This window comes from Antechinus flavipes, chromosome 4, assembly GCF_016432865.1.
Source record: "Antechinus flavipes isolate AdamAnt ecotype Samford, QLD, Australia chromosome 4, AdamAnt_v2, whole genome shotgun sequence".
Lineage (NCBI taxonomy): Eukaryota > Metazoa > Chordata > Mammalia > Dasyuromorphia > Dasyuridae > Antechinus > Antechinus flavipes.
Window position 1 is genome coordinate 81,662,976 of NC_067401.1, and position 16,512 is coordinate 81,679,487.

At 55.3% G+C, this 16,512-nt stretch overlaps 1 protein-coding gene across 2 annotated transcripts in view; it reads left to right on the forward strand.

Annotated features, from left to right (window-relative positions):
- COQ8A (coenzyme Q8A) overlaps nt 1-13,670 on the forward strand; it is a 54,773-nt gene extending 41,103 nt beyond the window's left edge. For both annotated transcript variants that reach the window (XM_051993425.1, XM_051993426.1), the window contains 11 exons: nt 4,277-4,351; nt 8,437-8,559; nt 9,025-9,110; nt 9,340-9,480; nt 9,703-9,784; nt 9,873-9,966; nt 10,217-10,358; nt 11,199-11,306; nt 11,585-11,650; nt 12,156-12,242; nt 12,535-13,670. In XM_051993425.1, the coding sequence (XP_051849385.1) occupies nt 4,277-4,351; nt 8,437-8,559; nt 9,025-9,110; nt 9,340-9,480; nt 9,703-9,784; nt 9,873-9,966; nt 10,217-10,358; nt 11,199-11,306; nt 11,585-11,650; nt 12,156-12,242; nt 12,535-12,822 (1,292 nt within the window). In that variant the 3' untranslated portion in view covers nt 12,823-13,670. The remainder of the gene's footprint in view (nt 1-4,276; nt 4,352-8,436; nt 8,560-9,024; nt 9,111-9,339; nt 9,481-9,702; nt 9,785-9,872; nt 9,967-10,216; nt 10,359-11,198; nt 11,307-11,584; nt 11,651-12,155; nt 12,243-12,534) is intronic.
- The last annotated feature ends 2,842 nt before the right edge of the window (nt 13,671-16,512 follow it).

Consider the following 16,512-nt stretch of genomic DNA (forward strand, 5'->3'; position numbering starts at 1 on the left):
GACCACACTAGGGGCTGGACCAAAGGGAAACCCCCTGCTCTCAAGAAGCTTGCATTCTGCCAGCACGGGCCCCGAGAGTGCCCTGAGTGACTGACGGAGTCATGGAAGATCTCTCGGAGGAGGCGGCCCTGCACCTGAGCTTTGAGAATTCACTTCCCGAGGCGGGAAGGGGAAGCATTCCAGGGAGGGGTAGTAGTCTCCCCCAAAACACCAAGGCAGCAAGTGGAAGAGATGGATGAGATGGAAGAGACAAATATCACATCTAGGAAGCAGTGAGCTGACCTTTGGGAACGATTGAATCATTCTCTGTTCTAGTCCATCAGCAGGATTTATTTGGCGCCTCTCCTGTGCCAGATCCTGTGCCGAGTACCTGGGGGAAAAGAGGCGATCGGGGGGGACCATCTTGGAAAGATGAACAGGCGTCAGCTTGTGGGGGCCTCTGAGAGCTGGAGGGACGGTCTTTTGGCTCAGAGGCGATAGGGAGCCTCTGTGAGTCCTGAACGTGGTCAGCCTGTCCTTCTGAATCTCTGTTAGCCAGCGGGCTGAAGGAAGAGGCCTTTGTGGGGGTCTGAACAAGGGTTCCCATAATCTGAATGAACTGTATGGTTGGGTGCGGGCTCAGGTAAGGGGATAACCTCGGAGACAGACAGGGAAAAGGACCCCAGGCAGATTGGATGTAATGGTGAGGAAGAGGGATGAGTGCAGGCAGGAGCGTGACCTGGGCTGATCAGAATGGCAGAGGGGCAGCCAAGGGCATGAAGACCTGGGAGAGCAGAACTGAAGCTGAAGAAACAGGAAGGAGCAGAAGCCAGGCCAGGCCCGCTCACACCCTGTCCTGTTGGCCAGGCTGTCCAGCGTAGGGATGGCGGTTTGAGGGGCTTTGTGTCCCTGTGGAGGAAAGACCAGAGCCTGCGATCCATGAACAGTCTCGGCCGGGGAGGCGAGGATGAGGGCAGCCTCCTGTGAGATGGGGGGGGGGTGTAGGGGCAAGGGCTCAGAGGCGGCCCCCCATCTACAGATGGCAGTGCTTGGTGGTGAAGACTGCCCTGTGTGGCTCTGCCAGGCGGGAACCATCATCTTTGACCTTGCAGACCAGAGGGCTGGGACCCGAGAAGGAACTGATCCTGCCTGGGGAGGGGTTACATCTCTCCATCTCCGCTTTGTCATTCCCTGCTGGCTCCTTTGGTGCTAGCACCATGCTTTCCTTATTGGGGGAGGGGGCCCCCTTTCCAGGGTTTGTTTTTTTGTTCTCTGGGCAAGAGCTTTTAAATCCTCTTTTGTCCTGGTTAGGAGGAAGTGGTGAGGGCCAGAGCAGGGCTCGGGCTTCTGTCCCCATGCGGGGGCTGTGTAAGGAGCCTCTGGGTGAGCGCGAGGGCCCTTGCAGCTCTGGGTCAGTGTCTGGGTTCTTCACCGGCCTGTCATTCCTGAGCAGCTGGCTAGCCCCGGAGCCTCCCTGCCCTCGGGGACCCCTCAGTCCTGTGGCACCATGGGGATTTCTTTGGGGTTTATATTTGGGGGCAAGGTAGCCTCAGTGCCATGAGTTTGGAGCTGGGACATGTAGGGAAAATCCCAGCTCTGCGACCAAGGCCTCTCCGGCCTTCGTTTCCTTGCTCTGTAAGAGCCCTTCTGGCTCCATTCTGATGACTGGGGAGCAGCATGGGGACCCCAAAAAGGCTCCTTGGGCCTCCCAGTTTTGGGATTTGAATCCTGCCTTTGGCAGTGACTGAGGTCTTGGGAAAGGTCCCCATATCTTTCAGCCTCTGACTCCTCACCTGTAAAATAAAGGCAATGATCCCATCTCCCTAGCATCAGAGGAGAAAGTGTATGTAAGTGCTCCAGAAATGGGAGCTATTGGCAGGGAATGAGCCCTTCTGGAGGAGACCGACCCGGACCGGATCTGCTAGCCAGCAGGCACCCCAGGAGGGCCGGTTGTGTCCCAGGTGCCAGGGCCGAGAGGGGATGGAACGCAACCAGAGACACAGATGCAGAATAAATAAATGAAATGGAGGATAGTTAAATACAGGAGAGTCTGGGAGGCAGGCTCTGCACTGAGGGGTTGGGAAAGGTTTCTGTAGCAGGTGCTCCTCGTCCTGGGTCTTAGAGGAAGTGAGCCGGGGATGTAAGGGATAGCCAGTGCAAGGGCTCAGTCTTAGCAAGACCTGGATTCAAATTGGACTTCAGATACTTATGGGCCCTGTGCTTTTGGGTGAGTCATTTAATCTGTGTTTGCCTGAGTTTCTTTATCTGTAAAATGGGAATGATTAATAGCATCTGCCTCTTGGGTGTACCATGAAGATCAAATTAGATCATTTTTGTGAAGTACTTTTCTGAACCAAATGTTAGGTTATGATAATGATGGGAGGTGTGGGGGTGGAGAATGGGAAGGTCAGTTTGGGAGGATCAGGGTCCTTTAGGCAGGATAGTGGAGTTGGGGCTGGAGCAGACTGAAAGCCTTACTGAGGAGTTTCTCTTGGGAGGCGGTGGCAGAAATATTGGCCAGGGACAATGGGGATTATTGTGAGTTGTGCTCTAGGAAGATGGATCCATGTGGCTGCATAAAGAAACAGCCTCAGGCTAAGTGGAGTATAGAAAAGAAATAGAACTGAGGGCTGCACTGCCCTCTTTTATCTGGAAAAATGTTTCTGGTCCCATTGTCCCAAAACTGGCTGCCTGGTTGGGGCCCCGGAGTGCCGAGGAGGAGGGGACACCTAAAGGTTCCTTCCATCTCTGGCCTTGTCCTCTGTGATTTTCTGAGAAAATCTTTAAACATCTTTGACATGAACTTTTCCTCCCATCCCTGACTTCTTTTCTTTTCCTAAAGTGGATTTTATAGGTGCATGATTGCATCTGTCTTGTTTTAATGAACTGAATCCCATATATTTTATAGACATCCTTTTTTGTTCAGTTGTTTTCAAGTCTTCTCTGGCTTTTAATGACCCTATTTGGGGCTTTCTTGGCAAAGATTCTGGAGTGGTCTGTCATTTTTCTTCTCTAGCTCATTTTATAGATAAGCTGTTTACATTTTTACACATATGCTATTACAGGTGAAGTGACTTGCCCAAGGTCTCCCTGGTTGTATCAGAGGTTCAGATTTGAACTCATGAAGATGTCTCTTCCTGACTCCAGGCTCTGACACTATCCACTGCACCACCTTGCTGTCTAGGAAGTTGCTTAGTCTTTTGTCAGAAACTATTTAAGACTTCCAGTTTACTCCTTGAGTTAAAGGGTTAAAGGGGAGCGATATTGAAAGGTATTACAGGAAGAAGATTTGGAATCCATACCTTCATTTGTCCTTGGAGATTTTTAGGACTGCTTAATGATAGCTTCAGTGGGAAAGAAAAATCTCTTTAGTTCATTTTAATATCACCCTACCTTTTAAAAAGCTTGGTCAGGGCAAGGAACTAGGCAAAGGGAGTTATATGGGAAAGTTGCTGTGGAGAGAGCTTGAGTAATTGTAAACGTTAAAGCTTTGTAGACTGGAATGAGTGGACAGTTTTTTCTGGGTCTACCATATGAGGAAATACTAATTGTTACACATAAGTGTTTCCGGTCCTCAGTCATGGAGCAGCATCGTTTTCATCTCCCCCCTCTTGATTCCCAGGGCCTCCTTAGCTTAAAGTATCTTAACTTGAGGTGCATGAATTTGGTTTTTAAAAATGTTTTGATAAGCAGCTTTCAGTATATTTGATTTCCTTTGTAATGCTACATATTGTATTTCATGCTTCCAAAAGTATGATTGTGAGAAGGATCCATAGTTTTCACCAGACTTTATCAAAGGGCCCAATGACATCAAAAGGGTAGTGTGTGTGTGTGTGTGTGTGTGTGTGTGTGTGTGTGTGTGTGTGTTTTACTTGGTCACTCTTCAGCTCCCTTCTCACTGATACCTGGCCTATCAGGAGTGATTACATCTGATTTTTTGTTTGTATGAGGTATGAAACTCCTGCGGCCATATGAAGTGGGTATTTCTCCAAAGTATTTGGACTGACAGATGGGCTAACTCGGGGATCCCTAAAGCGGATCTTCCTTGTTGGACGCCTTGGTCCGGCCGCAGGAGGAATGGCGGATTGTGAGGCTCAGGGTCTATGTGGTCTGTGGGCAAATCTTACTGCTCAGAACCTCAGCTTCCTCACCTATAAAGTGGGAATAACAACATCCGGTATCTGTGTGAGGAGAGAGATGCTTTGCAAGCTTTGAAGTGCGCTGCAACAATAAATCCTGGCGGTCATAGTTATTTGTCCTTGTTGTCATGACAACTGGGTTTTTGTTCTTGTTTCAGGGCTAGCTGTTGGTCTGGGCTTTGGGGCCCTGGCTGAAGTGGCCAAGAAGAGCCTGCGGCCCGAGAGTAGCACAGGTGAGTCACACATTCTAGGACCCGAAAAAGGCTCGCCTCCAGATGGAGTCCTGTTCCACGGGGGACTGTGAGGTGTGATGGGAGCCTGAGGTCACTTGGTGTGAAGGCGGGAAGGGGACTCGTTTTCCTCTCCCTGTGGGAAGGAGCCTCCCTTTGGATGGAAAGATGTTCCTTTCCTCCTTTAGGACAACCTGGGGGAGTGCCGCTGGGCCGAGATGCGGGGTGCCTTGTGGCCCTGGCACGCTGCCATTGGGTTCAGGGCAAGACTTGTATCGTAAAATCTCCTTAACTGGGTTTAGGGAGGAGCCTCTGTCTGAATTAGTGACATGTCCTAATTATAGAGTATTTGAAAAAGAAATATTTTCAGGGACATGCAGTCACCCAATCCGGTAGCTCACAAAGTGCCAAGTCTTAGGGGGCCCACTTTATTGAATGTGTTTGAGTCTTTGTAGAGTTAAGCTGGGCCTCTTGAAAGTGCTTGGAATCATTTGTTTCCTTTGTGGAGCCTTCTCCACCCCCCCCCTCCCCAGCTCCTTTCTGGTTCGTACAAATCGCAGGTTATTCAGGCTGTGGATGCCGGCTCTCCCTGTTCATATTTCTCAAGGGCCCCCAATGACTGCAGCTTCCTCTGTGTATTCCTTCCTTAAACCCAGTTTGCCCAGGGCTGCTTAGGAGTGAGACTGGGGCAGGGGCAGTGACAAGGACAGGGGCGGGGGCTGGCAGTCATGGGTGGGCGGCCACGCCAGGAGCCGCGTCCTTTGGCTTCTGGGCAGATGATGTTCTCCCCAGAGGAAACCGCTTCTTGTAAATGGTGAGGAGGCTCTGTTGCTGCAGGAATGGCGGGATTGGGGGGAGGTGGGAAAGGGGGTTCTGTACTCTGCTTGTGCACGAGCAGAACCTTGCCTCAGGAACCCAGCCAGAACTACCCTTTGTGTTCAGAGCTTGGGGTGCCCTGGGAGGTGATGGTCGGATTTGATCCCCTTTGCCGGGCCTCCAGCCTCAGAGCAGCCTGGGCCTAGGACTGGATGTAGGACCCTCTTCCTCCCCCCCCCCCCCCCAGCAGAGGTGACCCACCAGTTATTGTGTATTTAGTAAGTGGCCAAGAGGAGAACTGAACCCCGGTCTTGTGGGTCCAGGCCATTTACCTGGGTGTGCCCACCAGGGGAAAAGAACTTGTTTGACTATTAAATGTTCCCGTAAATCATTCCCTGCACTGGTGGTGGAGTCCACACAGGAGCGGCTGCTTCTGTTCGCTGCCCTCGGGGCGCTGCCTGGCCGCTGATCTCTCCCCCTCGTGCTGCGCCCCACTTCTCGTGCCCGCCGCCCGGCTCCAGAGAGTTGGGGACAGCCTGGCGCTGTGCGGGCAGGGGACAGGATGGTGTCCTTGGGACCTGAATCCCCATTTTCCAGAATGGGCGGCCTGACACGTGACTGCCACTACTTTTCCTTCTCCCCTTGGCTCATTCCTGACCCTCTCAGCTCATGCAGCCTCGTGGGTCCTGACCCCAAGGTCACGGGCAGGGGCCCAGAGCCGAGCCCAGCAGGGGGCGCTCACCACCCTCCTTCAGGGTCTCGGGCCAGAGGCCCCCGCACAAAAAGCAGAGTCCGTGGGAGCTTCTCTTCTCCCAGACTGGCCACAGGGCCCTGGACTTAGTGCCTGGAGCGGTCGCAGAGGCCGGGGCTGGGGAGGGGGAGCATGGACAGGAAGCTCAGGGGAGAAGGGGGCCCCTCAGCAGACCCCGCAAGGCCAGCCCAGGGGAAGGGCCCCAATCTTCCAAAGGCAAGAGGAGGAAGGAGGGGAAGGACTTGGTCTGAAGCTGCTGGTCCCCCCAAGGGCGTGGCTCCTCCCCGCCTGACTCTTGGGGGCTCAGTCTGCCAGAGACCTGGACAGGAGCCCCGGGGTTCCACTGGCTCCCTCTTTCAGAAGCACCCCGGGGCCAACCATCTCTTTGTGGCTTTGGATCTTAGAGTCAGGAGCTGCCTCTGACCTCCCCCCCAGAATCACTGCTCCCCACACGCACTTTGGGGACGCCTCCCCCCGTCCCAGCTGCGCCATTGCTCTGACTGCGTCAGGCGGGGGTGGGGAGGGCGACACCGAAGCCAGGGCAGGGCGCGGGGGCGGCCGTGGCCTTGAGACGGCGCGAGGCGCTCCCGCTGGGGCAGAATTCAGTCTCCAAGCTGGGAGGCGTCCAGTCAGGGCTCGTGCCCGTCCCCTCGCTCCCCAGAGGGCCGCAGGGAGGGCGTGGCTTCTGTGTGTCACTCAGGGGGCCCCGGACCTGGGGCTGTCCAATTAGGTCTGGGCTCTTTGCCCTCCCCCCCACCCTCCGCTTTTTTCTCAGGTCTGATTGGTGAATCATTAAAGGGAAACAACCGTCTGTCCTTGTGCCCTGATGGGCGCCGGGCCCCTCACTAACGGGGCAGCCTTGCGGGAGCCCCCCCCAGCCCCACCTTTCAAAGGGGGTTTGGGTGACAGTTTGTGAATCTGGCGGGGGGGAGGGGAGGTTCCCAGCCTCCGGAGGCAGCTTCTTCTCCCGCTTGCCCTTGTGGGTCTGTCGGGGCCTCCGCCGCCCTGCGCCTCCTGCCCTTCTCAGCGACAGCACTTCTACACACACGCACCCCTCACAACTCACACGGCTTGTGCACCCTTGGCTGGGCTCCATGTGGCCGACGGGAGCCGGCCAGTGGGTGTCGGAGACCCGGTCTGAGCCTGGTGTTCTGCTGTGCCCTGGGAAGAACCCCTGGTGTCATACTGTTGGCCAGGGAGCACCCCAGCCTCAGTGTTCCCATCTGTAAAATGAGCAGAAGGAAATGGCCAACCCCTCCAGTATCTCTGCTAAGGAAACCCCAAATGGGTCAGGAAGTGTCAGATCCGATTGAGCCCCAACAACTGATAAGAGCCAGACCTTCCCACTGATGGTCACGCAGTGTTAAGTGTCCTACGAAGTTGGGGTTTGAATGCAGCACAGCACACGCCCCTGCTCGCCACCTGTTTTCTCCCTTTTTCTCTGGGGCCCACTCTGCTGACTCTAGGCTAAGTGCTGGGGGACAAAGGCCATCGACCCCTCCTCCTCCCTGGGTTCTAGAGGCCGTGTGACCGCGTGTGGTGAATAATGTGGGTCCGGCTGGCGCCCGGTCAGCCATTGCTCAAGTTCTGTAGTGGGGGGCTTTCTGGGTCTTGGGAAGGCAGCCTCACTCTGGGGGGCTCCCGTGCCCAAGTACCTATAGGACGGCCTGCAGGGGAGGGCTGAAAACCTGGCAGGGTTTCCAGTACAATTTTATTTTCAGTTTCAAATTGTTTCCTCCTCCCCCACCCACTGAAAAGGCAAGAAAAACAGAAAATACACCTGCATACACACGGACGTGTGCACACACGTGGCTCGGATTTCTGCAGCAGCCGTGCCGAGCCCTCCCGGCGATCCTTCGGGAGGAGGAGCAGGATCGTGACAGAATCTTGGCAGGGGCGGGGTGCCCTGGGCCTTGGGGGTGGTCGTCCTGAATGCTAGGAAGCCCTCCCAGCCTCCTCTCCAATAATTTCCCAATTATCCTGTGGCCTGGACCGACCTGTTGCTTGGGCTCCGCCCCCTCGGATAGGCTTCTTTCTGTCAGGGCACCTCCCCCCCAGGCCTGGGTCATAGGAGGGTGCATGGACCAGGTGTGGCAGCCCCCGTGACGGGGGCACTGAGGCTGGCGAGTCAGGGCGGCCTCCATTCTGAGGGCCTGCAAGGGCTTAAAGGTTTGCACTTCGTCCCCAAGGAGGACTTGGGGAACATGGCGGATCATCTGGGTTTTCAGAATGCTTTAAAGGCCAAAGTCTCCCACTGCGTCCAGGGTCATCTCCGGTCGTCCGCAGGACCCAGATGGCTCTGGAGGAGAAAGGGAGGCAGGTAATTGGGCCCCTCCCCCACCCCCCACCCCCACTGTGGCCCCTCTGGGTCACCGCACTTTCTAGGACCGTCCTCCTACTCTCCCACCAGAAGGGAACAGAAAGGGGAACTTCTTGTGTTCCTTGAAACAGCTGCAGAGAGCCCGTCGCTTGAGAAGGGCCCCTTGGCCCCCCGTAAGCTCCCTCTTTTCCCATGGGACAGGGAAGAAGGCCATCCTGGACTCGAGTCCCTTTCTTTCCGAGGCCAATGCGGAGAGAATCGTGAGCACCTTGTGCAAGGTGAGAGGAGCCGCCTTGAAGCTGGGCCAGATGCTGAGCATCCAGGGTAAGCGTGGGGCCTCAGGCCTTGCTGGGGACGGGGTCTGTCAGCGGGGGGGCTGGGCTCCCTCCTCTTTCCCCTCCCCCCCGATCCACCAGCCCCCAGAGCAGAAGCTGAGGCGGGAGCCCGCAGTTGGCGTCCCTGCCCGCAGTTTCTTGGCACGGGAGCTTGTGGCCTCGTGTCTCCTCGGGAGATCGCTGGGCTCAGAGAAACAGCTTCCGAGGGCAGGGACTGTCTCTGGGTCCCCGGCACCAGGCGGGACTACAGGACGCTCCCGGCCCGTCCAACCTCACGGCTCTCACGGAAAGCTATGGCGTTTTCCCAAGAGGCTTTTGAAGCCAGTCCTGAGACCCCCAATCTTACACTGGGGGTGTGGCTGCTGAACCCACAACCTTACGCCCCTCATAACCTGTGCTTGTCCTTTCCTTCCCCAAATCATTCTGCTCGTCCCTCGGCTCTCTTTCCCCTCAGACGATGCTTTCATCAACCCCCAACTGGCCAAGATCTTTGATCGCGTGAGGCAGAGCGCGGACTTTATGCCCTTGAAACAGATGACGGTGAGATTGGGGTGCCCTGAGGCCGGCCAGCAGAGGCCCTAGTGGGGGGCTCCGAGCTTCTCCTGGAGCAGGGAAGAAAGCACCCACACACACCGGGTTGGAAGTTGGTTGGAAAGCACGACCCCACCCGAGTGCTCCGCTCCCCTCCTCATGAGCTCGTGACCAAGGGGAGGGGGCTTCAGACCTTCATCCCAGCAAGTCTCCTCTTTTGAACCCTTTTTCCCTCCAGAAAACTCTGAACAACGACCTCGGTCCCAATTGGAGGGACAAACTGGAGTACTTTGAGGAGCGGCCCTTTGCCGCCGCTTCCATCGGGCAGGTCCACCTGGCCCGGATGAAGAATGGGCGAGAGGTAGCCATGAAGATCCAGGTAGGCGGGTGAGGTGCCGGGGACAGCGCGGCTTCTCTGAACTTCTCCAGGTTGTCCCTTGGGCAGCCCCTGAAGCCGTGAGCGGCGCAGCCCTGCCGCCTGGTGGAGGGGGCCGGACGGGAGCCGGGACGGACTGACGGACGGCGTCCGGGGGCAGCGTGGGTGGGTGCGTGGGCGTGCTGGGAGGCCCTGTGCCATCCCCCGCCTGTCTCTCCCTCGCAGTACCCGGGGGTGGCCCAGAGCATCAACAGTGACGTGAACAACCTGATGGCCGTTCTCAGCATGAGCAACGTGCTCCCGGAAGGTAGGCGCAGACCCAGGGCGGCGGGCGGGCCGGCTCAGGGACCGGGGCTCAGGCCTCCCCATTCTCCACTTGCTCTTGTCCTGCCCAGGCCTGTTCCCGGAACATCTGATTGACGTGCTGAGACGGGAGCTGGCCCTCGAGTGTGACTACAAGAGGGAAGCTGCCTGTGCCAAGAAGTTCAAGTGTGTCCCTAAGGGATCCCCACCATAAGGGTCCCCTGACCACAGACCCCCTAGAGAAGAGGTGTAAAGAGGGGGCTACAAAGGAGACCCTGAGGGGGGAAGGGGAGGGCAGACAGACGGGAATTGTCCCCGAGTGCCCCCAAACACTCACTTTCCCTTTGAGGAAACCAGGGAAATGTCACCTTCCCCTTGGAGAGCCCAGTTGGGCCGTGACTTTACCCTTCCTCCCTGCTGTGCCTCTGATTGCTAGGGAGCTGCTGAAGGATCACCCCTTCTTCTACGTGCCGGAGGTCGTGGATGAGCTGTGTAGTCCTCACGTCCTGACCACCGAGTTGGTGTCCGGCTTTCCCCTGGACCAGGCTGAAGGGCTGAGCCAGGAAATTAGAAATGAGGTATTTTGCGGGGGAAGCCCCTGAAGGGGATAGGGGATGAGCTGCCCCCCCAACTCCATCTTGAAGAGCAGTGTCTGCAGGGGCCGAGGGGGCGGCCCACCAGCCTGCGGGCTCAGGCGGTGTGTGCTAAGGGTTTCCGAACCCAGAGCCGTGGCGACCATTAGGAGAAAGGAGCACACGGGCCGCAGGAGAGCAGCGGCGGCACGAGGGGAAGGCTTGGGGACGCCGTGCACGTTTGTAATGTCAAAGTCCTGTCAGTGCTCCCTGGTGTTCTGCGGGCCAAGATGCATTGGTTGGAGGGAAGGCCCAGTGCCCGGGCGCAGGGACCCAGTGTGACCCGCGGGCCCCGAGCTGGGTGCTGACCCTGGGGCCGGACGTCGGTGGGGGGCACACGCCGGGTCAGTCGGAGGGGCACAGTGGGCGGCTGTTCAGGTGGAATGAGGAACTCAAGGTGCCTTTGTGCTCTGAAGAGCAGGGCAGAGGTCAAAATCTCTCTCTCAAAAACGATTTTCGTGACCACAGAGAGCATGCGTTTGGGACAGAGAGAAGGACGAGGGAGAGCGGCAGCATGAAGCAGGCCCTCCTATGGCCGGCCCTCAGATGGAGCCTCACGCGCTCTGGGCGGGGGAACAGAGGGCCGGGCCTTCCTGCAATGCCGTGCCCTTCCCCTTTTGAGCCGGATGTCATCCTGAGGCAAACATTGGGTTGCTTTGGCCCCCCAAGGGGCTCTGAGACAAGTCTGGGGAGCAGAGAGCGGGGGCTGACTGGCAGCACTCCCTGCAGCCCAAGATCCGTGCTGGCGAGTGCCATCTCCCCATTCCTGCCCTTCTCTCCCCCCAGATTTGCTACAACATCCTGGTCCTGTGTCTGAGGGAGCTGTTTGAGTTTCACTTCATGCAGACTGACCCCAACTGGTCTAATTTCTTTTATGATCCCCAGCAGCACAAGGTAAGGAGCCTCAGACCCCAAGGCTCAGTGGCCCCACAGCCCCCCAAGCTCATTGCTGTCTCAGAGTAAAGGGGCCCAAGAGCCTCGCCCCGGCGTCCTCTGTCTTTTGCTCCCTCTCAGGTGGCACAAAGTTGTTGACAAGTCTCGGGAGGAGGGTGAATGGGGCACAGCCGCTCGGAGCAGCCGTCACTCGTCGCCGTGGGGTGCCGGAGTGGGGGGTAGCGAGCCCCCGTGCAGCCTCTCCCCTCACTTTGCCGGCTTTTTCTGGTCCTCTCCAGGTGGCTCTCCTTGACTTTGGAGCAACCCGGGAGTATGACGAGACATTCACTGACCTTTACATCCAGGTACGGGAGGCCGGTCACGGAGACGAGGGCCCGCAGGCAGAGCTGGCCCCGGATCCCAGGATGCCCCGACATCTCTGTCTGGGTCTGCCCCCGTAGCGTAGCTCCTTCCCACGAGAAACATGGGAGCTTGGCTGTGGTTGAGGCTTGGGAAATCCCCATGTACATGAAGCTCCTTGGTGGGATTCTGAAGCCTGGTTAAAGGGTATCCCTCCCCCGGCCTGCTCCCCCGCCAGGAAAGCAGCCCTCTCTGGGAAGTCCTGGCTATGGCTGCTGCTGCAGGAGCTCCCCCAGACCAGCCTCCCGGGCTATGAGCCAACCCCTCTGTCTCCCCGCCCCCTTTTGATAAGGGTCTGGGCATTCAGAAGGCCACTAGATGCAATGGGAGATGCATCAAGACCCCATCCACACTCTCCATCACTTGTCACCCCCGAGGAAGGGGAACGAGGCAGGGGGGCCTGAATGCCGGAGTGGGCCACGAGCCAGGCCCTCACCTGTGTGTGTCTAGATAATCAGGGCCGCGGCTGACCGGGACCGAGAGACCGTGCTGAAGAAGTCGATAGAGATGAAGTTCCTCACCGGCTACGAAGTGAAGGTGAGCCGAGGGCTCCCCAGGCCCCGAGTGAGCCCAGACCCCGCGTTTGTACCAAGGGCAGCGGCCCGGAGGCCCCTCGGGTACCTGTCGCCTAGAAGTATCCGGCCTTGGGCCCCCGCTGCATTTCCTTGCATTTTGACTTAGTTAGAGAGTTAAGTGGTTGAAGTAAGGTCAGTAACAAACCGCAGCGTCCTTGGCGAGGATAAGCAAGGCTGGGAATGCCCTCCCCGCTTCCGGGACCGGTCGCATCCTGAGGGTCCCCTGGGCTTTTTCTCTCTTCCCTGCGCCCCAGGCCATGGAGGACGCCCACCTGGACGCCATCCTGATCCTGGGGGAGGCCTTCGCCTCGGACTCACCCTTTGACTTTGGGAGCCAGAGCACCACGGAGAAGATCCACGGCCTGATTCCCATCATGCTGAAGCACCGGCTCATCCCCCCGCCAGAGGAGACTTACTCCCTCCACCGAAAGATGGGGGGCTCCTTCCTCATTTGCTCCAAGCTGAAGGCCTGTTTCCCCTGCAAAGCGATGTTTGAGGAGACCTACAGCAACTACTGCAAGAGGAAGGCGGAGAAGCAGTAAGCGCCTCGTGGGAAGGCCGCCCTCGTGTCCCGCGGAGACACCCCTCCCACATCACTGCGAGAATCACAACTGTCCCAGAAGCTAAAAAGTCTGTAGCCAGTGGGGGTTGGTGCTGACCAAGCCCGTAACCTTCTACTTACCAAAAAGGAGTTTGCTCTTGTAGGAGCCAGCTTGGAGGGAGTGGGGGCGAGGGATGGCTTCGTGGTGACTGGGGTGGGGGGGTGGGGTGAGGAGGAGGAAGGAAACCGAACCCCGGCAAGTCTCTTGAAACCCACTTACTGTTTATTCTTTCTAGGAATTAGCTTTGGACAAAGATGAGGAGGAAAAGAGATTTGATTTTCATTTTCTTGTGTGTGTGTGTTGTTTAAATAGGGGTTTTCCTCATGTGAATGTTAACTGTAGAAGAGGGAGTGCACCTGTCCCTCCCCCCCAATAAACCACCAGACGTTGTGGTGCAGGACGCGGGGGTGTCTGTGCGTGCCCGACACGCCCGTGTTCCTCGCTGCCTTTCTCCGCTCTGGCCGGAGCTGCAAAGGGGTTCTGTGTGGGACAGTGCCAAAAAGCTACTTAATCCCAATCACCTTCCTGCCAGCCAGCTGGCTCTTAGGGGATTCTGACCGCCGAATGTACACCAGTGGGCTTCTCACCCTCCGGTTCAGGGACGGTGAGAGGGGGAGAAGAGACCTCCGGGCTGCCGTCCTCACCCTCAGATAGTGAAGTCTTTGTGGAGACGGTTGTGAGAGAAGGGGCATGTTGCGCAGGTGCAGCCCGGGGCCAGGAGTGATAGTTTTGTACGTCCGTGTAACTGTCCCACTACTTACGCCTTTCAATAAAACACTGATTGTGGAGTTCGGCAGGCTGCCACGTGCTTGTCTTCCTTTGCCTCTGAGCCCGTCACTCTGACCATGATGCGCCTGCAGCTGCAGCCTCGGGGCCTTGGAGGGATCTTTAGTGATGGGGCCGGCCCAGACGGAGCCTCTGCCTCCACCTGCCAGGTCAGGGACCAGCAGAGGCCGACCATAGAAGGCCGCAGGCTCCCGGTACCTGACCACATCTCCTACCTTGGTCTCTCCCCCCCCACCACGTCCGACTAGAGGGGCCTGACTCGTGAACCAGAAAGAGATGAAATGGAATCGAGTCATTCCTCAGCATGGACCCACAAATGTAACTGTGGATTGGGGGTCTCCTGGTCCTAGAGAGGGCAAAGCCTCTAAGGGGGCTGGAAGGCACAGAACCCGGGTTCCAGAGATCAAATGATGAGGGTGGGGGTGGGAGGAAACAAGGCTGCTCCTGAAGGAAATCTAGATCCCCTCAATCCCAGAGCGGTTCTCCCTGGCTGTGATGGATAGGAGGTTCCTATAGGTCATGATGAAACCAAAATCTTTATCTTTATCTTTTTACACATTTTTGGGGATTGAGAGTATTCACAAATATGGAAGTGTAAGTTGGGGGAAACAGTAAATGAATGAGCACAGCACACAGCAGGCGCCGGTGAGCTAGGGTAATGAACTTTCCCCAGCACAGCCAGAGCCCCATCACGAGTCCTGGAAGCCAGGCTTGCCACCAGAAATAAGGCTCTTTATTTTACCAGCTGCCACAGGAAATGATGCATGAAAAGCGGGAAATGATGAGCACAGGGAATGGTTGGACTTTCAGCTTTGTAAATAAGACAACTGTTAGTGTAAGGCACCCCAGTGTCAGTGACACTTTAAGATTACAAGTAGTCCCTTAGCCTCCAGCCTACTGGTCCGTATGCCACGGGTGTAAGCAGCAGCCTTGGCAGATGGTTAAGGTTATTTTGAACTGAGATTTTGTGCCTCAAGAAGTATGTCTACACCTGTGGCTTTTTCCTAGAGATGGGGGCAGAGGAGCAGATGGTACACCGGAAGAGATGTCAGAGGGAAAGGACACTTTCTTTCTTAAGGCATTTTCTAAAATAGAATTCCCAGCAGGTGAAGTCAGCAAACCATCAAGCAGTGGAAGTGAATTCAAATCTTTTTCTGCCAATTTTAGCCAAATTCTTCTTTACTGTTCTTTCTACCCAAGTCACCCTAGAAACTATCTTTCCCAGCGACACCTATTTTTTCTGTATAAAGTAAGCATGTCAAAGAAATGAAGTGCTTTGATCACTCCCACACTGATCAGAATGCTAAAGTTGAGAGAATCCTTAAATAAGGGCTTGGAGGGAGAAGATTGTAGACATGGGGTCTGGGGCCCTCCATTCACATGGTCTATGGGACAGACACCCTCTATTTTAACCTGCATAGAACTGTGACTCCATTAAAACTCCTCTGCAGGCCTCAAGAGGTATTAATTTCTATTTGAGGAAATACTTTACCAATATTAAAGGAAAAAATCTTAACTAAGTGCCGGTTGGAAGCTGAGATGCAGTAGCCAACCAAGTTGACAGAAGCGAGCAAGTGTTTCATTTGAACACTTTTGTTTATAGCATCAAATAGTTGATGATCAGCTACTCACAAATTCCACTATCCATTCACTTAAGGATAATTTCCCTGAGGGAAAGACCTGGGTGTTTTCTCTGAAAGCAAAGTGTTATGGTCTCATCACATCTCCTAAAAGACCCGAGTCAGAGAACCAGAGCCCAGGAAACCACTGTGGGTTTACCAGAATGTATGCTCTGCTGGGTTGGTTTCTAGAAGGGAGCAGCTAATAGCTCTCTGTCTCCCCGCCTTGTACTTGTGGTGGTATTGTTTTAATCCGTATTTAAAGTTCACCTTCACAGGATCAGTGTCAGAATTGGATCCATAAACATTTATTATAAGCCTACTCTGTGCCAGACATTATTCTAGCTATTGGAAATACAAAGACCCCCCCAAAATTGAGATTAAAATTAATACCTGTTTTCAAGCCCCTTGCATTCGAGGAGGAGACATGAACATATTTAAGTATTTCTAGAATAAATACAAAAGGTAGCTCAGCAAATACCAGGTAACTTGCCTATATTCCACCCAGTCCTTAAGGTCATCCAACCTTTGTCTGAAAGTCTCCCCAAAGGGCAACCCACCAATTCCCAAGACAACCCACTCAACTTTGGAGAAATGCTCTTTTTAAAGAAGTTTTTCCTGAAATCAAACATGTTTTACTTGTCCCTCACTGCAGACCCCCATTGAGAGACCTTTTTCAGAGAGCAATCTGATCTTACCTCCTGCATTCTGAACTGGCCTTTGTACCTAATTAAGCCTGGGGAGGCCGTGCTCCGCGGCGGTCAGAGAGCTCTGGGCTCAGCTCTTCCCTCTGACTTACCTGGGCTGCGTCCCAGCCATGTGTGAGCAACGTCGCTGTCAGCGACCTGGACAGAGCTCACTTGTGTTGGTAAAAGGAGTTCCCAAAGCCAGTGAAATGCGAGATGCTTTTCCTTCCCCTATCTAAAACAATGTATTTATCTCAGCGTTCCAATGTCTTTCTGTATCTTGACTATCATCTGGTGTGTCGGGGATGTGCCACCCGTAAATGTGGTTAGCCCGTCACCTCTGACAGAAAAATGTTGTTTAGCACAAGGCCACGAAGGGTTCCTGAGGGACCCCGGGGATACCTTTTAAGACGATGTCACACTGTTAATCACAACTGGCTTGGTAATCACACCTGCCATTTTTTTTTCAGGACTCAAGGCTTTACTTCATCTAGTCTAGGTGACTCATTATTATTTCCTTATTCATTTTGGGTATAATC